Source organism: Branchiostoma belcheri, unplaced genomic scaffold, assembly GCF_001625305.1.
Source record: "Branchiostoma belcheri isolate BF01 breed outbred unplaced genomic scaffold, Haploidv18h27 scaffold62, whole genome shotgun sequence".
Classification (NCBI taxonomy): domain Eukaryota; kingdom Metazoa; phylum Chordata; class Leptocardii; order Amphioxiformes; family Branchiostomatidae; genus Branchiostoma; species Branchiostoma belcheri.
In genome coordinates, this window is record NW_017804265.1 from 448,414 (window position 1) to 457,686 (window position 9,273).

Consider the following 9,273-nt stretch of genomic DNA (forward strand, 5'->3'; position numbering starts at 1 on the left):
CTCCCTCCCTCCCTCCCTCCCTCCCTCTCTCTCCTTCTCTCTCTCCCCTCTCCCTCCCTCACTGGATGGTTAGCAGGAAAGTTCATCTGTGTGATGCATTAAATGATGCAAAATAAACTGTTCTTCAACTCATGGAATTTGTCTTGTTTCTAAAAATTAAATATCTTGATGTTTTCTTTTTCCAGCTTGTTGAAGCAGTAGTCCTGCCCATGACACATAAGGACAAGTTTGAGAACCTGGGCATCCAGCCTCCTAAAGGTGTTCTCCTGTACGGACCCCCTGGGACGGGCAAGACTCTGCTAGCCAGGGCCTGCGCTGCACAGACTAAGGTACACACCACTCTGTATGGCCTCCTTCAGTTACCTTTACTATAGTCTCTACAGTCAATTGACCATGGTGTAATCCTCAGCCCTTTTTCCAAGCAGATCCTATGGTGGTAACTTGCACGGCAGTATCCATTGGCCAGAGAAGTGTCCATTAGCCACTGAATACCTGGCCAATGGATACTGTCTTGTCACTGTATGATCTGATTGGTGATTAAGCCGTACAGCTTTGGCTATGGTTATGGTTTAAATAACACTGGTTACAATAGACCTACAACAAGCACGTTAGCAGAACGTACTACACCCATAGAAAACCCATATTTTCCACGTTTTTGTTGAATGTTTGGTCAACATTTTTGAAAATATTACTATTTTATATTATTTTTCAGATAGAACTTTGTCTAGGTTTTTTCTCTAGTGATATCTTAACTCTACAAACATTTGATAACAGTGCATTTTTCTGTGGTCACTTAAAAGTTTCAGTAGAACGTACTACACTGGTGCAAAACCCTGATTTTTTACAGGTTTTCGTTGAATGTTTGTTTAGTCAAGGTTGCATCATAGCTTGTCTCCAATGATATCTTAACTCTTTAAACATTTGATAAAAACATATTTTTCTGCGGCATGTTTCAGTCGACTTTCCTGAAGCTGGCGGGACCACAGCTCGTTCAGATGTTCATCGGAGACGGAGCCAAGATGGTCCGGGACGCCTTCGCGCTGGCCAAGGAGAAGAGGCCGGCTATCATCTTTATCGACGAGTTGGACGCCATCGGCACAAAGCGGTTTGACAGCGAGAAGGCAGGAGACAGGGAGGTCCAGCGTACCATGTTGGAACTCCTGAACCAGATGGACGGATTCAGCTCTACTATGGATATCAAGGTGTGTCACTAGTTATGTGGTGTCTTTGTGTGGTGTAGTGGATAGAGTATCCGACTGTCAAGCAAGGAGACCCAGGTTCAATCCCCAGGGTTGGACCCAGACATGTCTGGGCATGCACCCAGACGTTGTGCCCTTGGGAAAGGTACTTAAACGTATTTACCCCCCCAGTTAGAGGGCCCTACTAGGGTTTGGGTTGGCATAAGGAAGGGCATCCAGCTGTGAAAATCTTGCTTAAAAAAAGACTTGCACTTGCCTTGCCTTGTTTTGTGTGGATCCCTGCAAGGGACATAAATTCTTCTAACTGATCACCCTTTTCTAGCTCCACAGTGTTCGAAATACCTGTCTGCAGTCTGCAATCTGCAGATAGATTTTCAAGATTGCAGAGGAAAAATTTATACAATCTGCAATATTGCAGAAGGAAAAATATTCTCCAGATTCAATAGTTTTCAATTTAGCAAACTAGCACTCTCAGGTCCTATCAAGGACAGACAACACTTGAGCTCCTGTTCTGAAACAACAGGAACTTCTTCACTAATTTGCATCATCCATGTCTTGACTTGTCTATCTTTTGTTTCCCTTTGGACTTCCAAAAATTTGTCTTCACTAATTTGCAAATCAATCAATACTTTTTGCTTATAAACCTGCAGTTCTCCTTCAGTCTCTTAGTGTCACTGATGAAAGGTAGTAGTCTGACCATTTTAGGTAGCACCAAAATTATATACAGCTACTTGAGTAACTGTTTTTTTTTTGTCTTTTATTAGTATGTTTTAGTATGTTTTTGCAGAAAGTTTTTCCAAATTGCAGAACAAAATTTTGACTCTTCTGCAATATTGCAGAGCACTGAAACAAAGTATTTCGACCACTGCTCCATGATCTGACACCTGAGTGATGAAACGTTGTGCAATCAGTTTTCTGAAGTGAGGTGAGCACTCTACCCACTTGGCCATTGCACCGACCAAATGAAGCTCAACAGCTTTCCTTTCCATGTTGTATGTTTAGGTGATTGCGGCCACCAACAGAGTAGACATCTTGGATCCCGCGCTGCTGCGTTCCGGACGTCTGGACCGTAAGATCGAGTTTCCGATGCCCAACGAGGAGGCTCGGGCGCGTATCATGCAGATCCACTCTCGGAAGATGAACGTCAGGTAAACACATGTACACGTTTGTACTACAAACAACAAGATGGCTAAATTTTCAAAATAGAGACGTTACATTTCCTGTTTGATTTTGTCCTTGGAAATCAAGTGTAAAATACAATTTCAAACAGGTACTGTCTTTTTACTTCTTTGTACAGCATATTCCTAATGCAACTAGACAAACCTACCATTGAAAAACATATCTGCTTTACCATCTACCATAATTGAAAAGGGAGAAGTTGAATTATCTAATGGTAGACAGTTTTATTTTGTACCAGTTAACTGTTTTATGTTTTGTTTCATTCATGTGTCAAATGCACATATATTTTCCAAGTGGTAGAATTGTTTGTTGTATTCTTCCAGTCCTGATGTGAACTTTGAGGAGCTGGCCCGCTGTACAGATGACTTCAACGGGGCTCAACTCAAAGCTGTGTGTGTGGAGGCTGTAAGTGTTTCATTTTATTAACCTGTATTTGTACATGTCTGTATAGCTGGTACATAACCACCCTTTGGTGTAACACACCAGCTTCACAGGCACACAATGTTTAGAGTTAGATGTTCAAGGTGTAACAACTTGTTCGGTGTAATGTAGCCATCGGCCACTGCGCCGCGTGCCTGCGAAGCTGGTGTGTTACGCCGAAGTATACAGATACAGGTGCAGATACACAGTATGACAGCAGTTAGTTTTATTACACTGAACGACCTGTCACACATAATCTTTGCATATCTAAATTTCTAATCTAACTAAGCATTATTCAAAACTAGTGATGTTTCCTGTACTGTACTTGGTGGTGACGAGCTCCACTCTACAGAAAATGAATTCTGATTTTAGATGGTGTAACTAGTACATGTACACTGTAATGGAAGATATATATACTAGTATATACTTCAGTAACTAGTATTCATTATGAAGCAAGTTTTAAACTGTAATATCCAACACAAGAAATTGGACTCACCCAAATTTTCGACTGTACAACTCCAGTCTTTGTCAAGGAATGAGCAATCCACCGCTTCTGTGACGTCACGCAGATAACACATGTGACTCCGTGAGCAGTGGATCATAGGTTGCAGAAAGTCTGTGGCGCCCCCCGTCTCTGTTGAGGGATGGCTGTAATGCCCTGATGTAGATGGCCTCTTTCAAGATTAGTATATATTCAGTTGTGAAAATAGAATGTTTAGAAGTTAAAGCCATTGTGGTTTTTTATAATTTTTTTTCCAGGGAATGATAGCTCTTCGAAGAGGTGCGACAGAACTGGTGCATGAAGACTACATGGATGGAATACTAGAGGTGCAAGCCAAGAAGAAAGCCAACCTGAACTATTATGCCTAGAAACTAAAGTACTGTTTGTATCTTTACCCAACATAAAGTTCCAGTTTCATGTCTTCTTCTGAAGTTGGAACTTTGTGTAACAGGAGAAGTATTGGGGATTCCGTTGATAAAGTACATTTAATATTTGCGGGACAAAACCACATATGCTCAGTGGATTAACAGTGGCATTTTGTAGGCTAGTAAGTGTAAGGGACATACCATGGTTCAAGATACATTCACAGTTGCATCATTCATTTTCAACAAAGGTATCTGTACTATGACTTCTGATCTTATCTTCTGTGTTGGTAGAAGTCATTATGCAGCAAGTTTAAACTGTAGTTTCCAACACAAGAAATTGGACTCACCCAAATTTTCGACTGTACAACTCCAGTCTTCCTTGACAAAAATTTGGGTGAGTTTTAACTTGCTGCAAGATGTACATAACAGACTTCTGATGTTAGAATATTTGAAAGACCGTATGCTACATTGCAGGAATGGGGATATCTTTTTGTTTTCACAACATACTCAACATCATGTAAGTACACTACAAAAAGAAACAGGAAAAACTGGGTCTGAAGTGAATATTTAAACAGTTCTAAGCACCACATGGCTAAAGGTGGCAGTACCTGGCTTGTTCAGTTTAATCTTATCTAGACCATACCTTATACATGTGTATTGTTTGTGACTGAGAGGACTTTGACATATTATCCAAAATGCATAACCAGAATCAGTTTATTATATCACAAGCTTTCTGGAACGCGATTCTGTACATAAAGTAACTTAGAAGTGAAGCTTTGAAACACATACTTAAGGGAATCTGTGAAACATAGGGATTACAATGTTTGATTCTACATCTATTACTAGGAGTAAAGAATGGACATTTTCTCTGATAACATAGTGTTTGTCATTCCCTGTCTCTGTATATGTTTTTGTTCATTTGTTTATTAGAATTCACCACAAGTACAAACATACAAGTAGAAGGGAGGACAAAACAGGTGTATTGACACCTTTACAAGTCGTCCTCCCAAACACAACAATGTAAATATAGTACAATACAAATTACAATGTCGAACAATTGTTGACATGAAATCCAAATTACGTCATCCAAATGACGTCATGTCGAACACGATTCGGGTTCTATATAGATCTAAAGCAGGTGGGACATTGGGGCCCGAATTTGACCAACTTGACCTACTCCTGACCATGCTTGGGGGAGTTCGACTATATGTGACACGGGCTTGATGTGTCGTGGTATATCTGTTTCTGTCCAGTTTGTGTATTGGCAGCATATAAGAAGATTAAGACGAGAATAAGTGAGTGAAAAACTCCCGGCCATCGCCCCCAACCTTACTGACCCCTGGCTCCACTCCAACTGTTTCCCACAGAAGATGCAAATCGATCATCATGACAACTTACCCTGGCTGTCAAAAATGACAAGTATAATTATCACAAGAAAATGGACAACTTAATTGGGAGGCAGGTTAAAAGCTTAAGATACAACATAAAGGTGAATTGATCGGAGTTTCTATTTGACTGAATTTATAGATTATATATACGTAAAAAGCTTTAAGGTTACTTCGGAATGAGCTTTTGAAATAGAATTTATGACTGGCGACGTAGTGTCTAGACTATGAACTAGCCCCAGGACAGTAATTAAGTCTGGCGAAAAGACTTCGACTTTTAAAGAACGTGAGATAAATTTGTCTTCATTTGCACGTGCGACCGCCCGTTCGACCTTTTTAAAAGGTCGAACGGGCGGTCGCACGTGCAAATGAAGACACTGCTTACAAGAGTGGGTTATACGTAAAGGACATAGGCCAAATTTCCAGTAGGATAAATTGTCCGGATCGAGCCGATCCCGCTTGAAGCCGGATCAAAGCGAATCAATTTGGCTTGATCCAGATAATTTTATCTCAGTGGGAATGAAGTCATGGTTGACGGACATGCAGTCACTCTCTGATTGGACGAATTGCTAATTGCCATTCGCTCATTGGTCAAACCGCTGAATTACCATTCTCTTATTGGTTGCAGTTACAATTGTATAGACAGTCAGCTATAGACAGTCAGCTAGGGTTGATCTATTTATCGTTTCTCGTCATATTAGGGTTCTAATCCGAATGGTAAAGAGTGAAAGAAAACTTGCCTTGTTTTCAAAGTTTACTAGTGACTAGTTTTGACATTTAAAAAATGGTGGCAGCGGTGGGATAGGAAAAGAGGGTGGTAACTACATACTTGTAGTATCAGGCAGCACCATACGACATATTTGTCACATAAAATAAGACAATACTTCATCTGCAACATAAAATCAGCACTTTTAATTAAGAGATGCTGAGAAAAGCCCTGCGTTTCAGTTGCGTAAGCGTATTGAGTATGAAGTCCTGGGTGTCGAATGCGGGAATAAAAAAAAACCTACTTTTTATCAAATTTGCTAAATTTGTGGGCGTTTTTCAAGAATTGACCAAAAGAATTGTTTTCTTCCTGCCCATGCCGGGAGCAACACGTTTTTGGCACACTCTCAAAACGCCCCTTCAGAATAAAGACCCTTGTCTGACAACTTCAGACGCACAGAGCTCGTCGTCTGTGGTCAAGTCGGTCACCGCCAGTCGAAGCACCTACATTATTCATTAACAGGTACACAAGTCCGATTTTTTTTTTACTTTTTGGGCTATGTTCCTGATTTTGCTACGTGTAGAGTTTTCATCTCTTCATTCGTGTCCACAAAAATGTAGAAACACACCGGTTTATCTTAAATATCACGCGAAACTTTACAGAGGTAATTAAGGGGGCGTACCCTTGCTGTATCGTATCCATAACTGTTCTATGCCTCAATGGGTTATGGCTAGTAGGATCAAGCATGGTCTTTGATAGTCGCGTGTATTTAAAACGTAACCAAGAACGCGGATATGTTGCAAGCTCGGTTCTGGATACGCGTGGACTATCAAGAACCGCGACTGAGCGTGGTTCTAGACAAAACACCGTTCTGGATACCATGCCTGGGCATTGTTCTCGACAAAGCTTGGTTCTAGCTGGATACAACGGACTACTGTGAACGCTTTCTTTATATTCAAAACACGAGATGCACATGTTTAATTTTCCACTTTGGTGTTTTAGCATACAGACAATGACAAAATACCTTGTAGAGCGGTCAAAAGATAACAATACTAGTATGCTTGCGAAAAGGGGGCGTGGCGCGATCATAGTCGTCGTAGGTTGTTTGTGCGCGATCGTAAAATGTTCAAGTATACTGAGCAGTGACAGAACCAACCACTGTTGACAAGGATCTACGATAACATTTTCCGGAACAAGACAGCTGGCATGGATTTTGTAGCACTCATGCAAGACGGTTTCGAGAATGCGTTCAGTTTAGTTAGAGATCGCACGACGCCTCGCTCGGCTTGACCGCTCACAACTATACTGGGTTCGTCGCGTAGATTTGTGATATGGTGCCTATAATATAAAATTGCAATTGTGTCACCCATGTGTGAACAATATACTTTTGTTGAAGCGACGCCATGTCATTGTTTAAGGTAACCTTCAAAGAGGGTTACAATGTCTATCCAGTCACACAGAGGAGACGACATGTTCACTATGGTTGATCGACTGTGCACAACGTAGAAAGATTCCGCTACTGAACTTGTTGGCACGTTCTTGTGTGACATCTAGCGAAATGAGCCAGAACTGCATTTGTAATGTTAATGGTGATGTGGGAATTTCGTAGCCTCTACCAGGCTTCGGGAGGCGACTGGAAAGAGGGCCAGGGGAGATTGTCTGATGGGAGAGAACATGTTGCCGCTCCCCCGGCATGTTATCTCTCTATTTGGCCGATTTTTACTCTTTCCAGCCGCCTCCCGAAGCCCGAGAGAGGCTAGGAATTTCGAAAACTGTAAAAGAATTTAATATGTTATGTATTCACTTCTGATATATAAAACAGGGGACAGCAAAAATAATGATGCTTCTCCTATACGTATTAAGATCCTTCAGATACTGGGAACGCCCCTAAATTATCAGACAGGGCTTTGAAGTCCGTCCCCTATTCAACACATAATGTGCACACTATAACAACGCCAATTGTGCCTCATTATCTCATTATATTCATCACGAGGCTTCCAAAACCTGACGTCATGCCAAACCAGATCAAACCAGTAATGACAAGATAGGTTAGGGCCATACCATTCTTAACCCTGGAGGGGGGTCATTTCGATAATTTTTCAATGATCAAACCCCTTTAAAACAGCAGATACTCAAGAAAAAAGAGGTTTGTATCAAAACACATTTTATAACAAAAATGTTAGTTTCGCTCATTCCTTTTTTTAAAAACTCCTTTCTGTTTTTTTAAATATTCTGGCCCTAAAATGGGTGTTGCCCAAAATCGCCACCGCCGCCCTGTTTTCTGTGATAGGAACGAGAACAAAAGAGGGACGTTATCCATCCATACCAGATCTTATCGAACAGTACAGACGTTGTGGTACAACCGGATCGACCACTGTGTACGCTTTCACTCAACATAGCGTGGCTAGGATTCGCCAGCTTGAATACCCCGTTGTTAAGCACACTGCTAGTGCGTTTTCGAGCAGTGTCAGTAGCCCTAGACTCTACCTAGGCGTTTTCGTACGCAGAATAGCATCCCTACCGGACGTTTCGAGTCTCCCAGATGCCGCGTTTTGAGTACATCAGGCGATCAGTTCTGGAATCTAGGGAGAGATTTGCGAGGTTTAACCGTGAGAGGGGACCGAGAGAGCAGCAGCAGGAGCAGGCGGCGCGGCCGGAGGTCCTGGCCATCGCCCGCCGGCCTGGCTTCACCGGGGCGTCCGCCGGACTCCGCCTGGCCGTCGCTATCCACTTGTCCTGGGCTGAAGCGCTTCAGACGGGTAATGCTTAGGTCGCATTTCCAAACCGGGGCCCGGTCTGCTGACTGTTTTATGAACGAAAAATTAACAATTCATATCAGGAATATACAGAAATAGTACCCATGATTGTTATTAACAACCTTTCTGTGTTTTGTTGTCCTTTATATCGTACATTTCGTTCCCAAAAGCTGCCCGGCCGGGCCCCATGGCGGAATTGTGACCTCAGCATAACTGGGCACGATTTTGAAAAAAAAGGAGAAATATCTGCTAAAACAACGATTTTTAAAGAATATGTAACATGGCAACAGTACTAGTATCGTCATTATCAACCGGCTCATTGTTCTCATCTTGATGACGTCACAGTCATGGTGGACATAATAGTCACCTGTTAATGGTATTATTCTTATTATGACAGGTTTTGTCTCTATGTTTTGTGTCAAGGTAAAATAGTTGGGCGAAAACATTTCAGAGATTCCTAGCTTGAGAACCTTCACACATGGTTTAAAGACCGAGGAATGTTAATATATACCTTTACTGTCAGACACTTAGCTACCTGCCTGTTTTGCTAATGGCTGTGTTCCGGGGATGATCCGATTCATGAACAAATGCAAAATCGTGTTTTACACCTTTGTAGTATTTGGATTTTCCAATGTACACATGCAGGAAATTAAACGCAATACATGCGCACATAGACTAGGATACATACTACCCACACACACGCACAGAGAGATAGAGGGAGAGGTGGGAGGGAGGGAGAGAGAGGTGGGAGGGAGAGAGAG

General features: G+C 41.9%; 2 protein-coding genes across 2 annotated transcripts in view; both read left to right on the forward strand.

The window, feature by feature from the left end:
* LOC109483140 (26S protease regulatory subunit 6A-B) overlaps window positions 1-4,537 on the forward strand; it is a 7,118-nt gene extending 2,581 nt beyond the window's left edge. The window contains exons 6-10 of the mRNA XM_019786142.1: window positions 186-329; window positions 957-1,202; window positions 2,202-2,347; window positions 2,702-2,783; window positions 3,558-4,537. Of these exons, the coding sequence (XP_019641701.1) occupies window positions 186-329; window positions 957-1,202; window positions 2,202-2,347; window positions 2,702-2,783; window positions 3,558-3,668 (729 nt within the window). The 3' untranslated portion in view covers window positions 3,669-4,537. The remainder of the gene's footprint in view (window positions 1-185; window positions 330-956; window positions 1,203-2,201; window positions 2,348-2,701; window positions 2,784-3,557) is intronic.
* Window positions 4,538-8,068: 3,531 nt separating this feature from the next.
* The window catches only part of LOC109483154 (ribosome-inactivating protein SNAI'-like), a 6,853-nt gene continuing 5,648 nt past the window's right edge, over window positions 8,069-9,273 (forward strand). The window contains exon 1 of the mRNA XM_019786153.1: window positions 8,069-8,515. The gene's annotated coding sequence lies outside the window, so the exon portion shown is untranslated. The remainder of the gene's footprint in view (window positions 8,516-9,273) is intronic.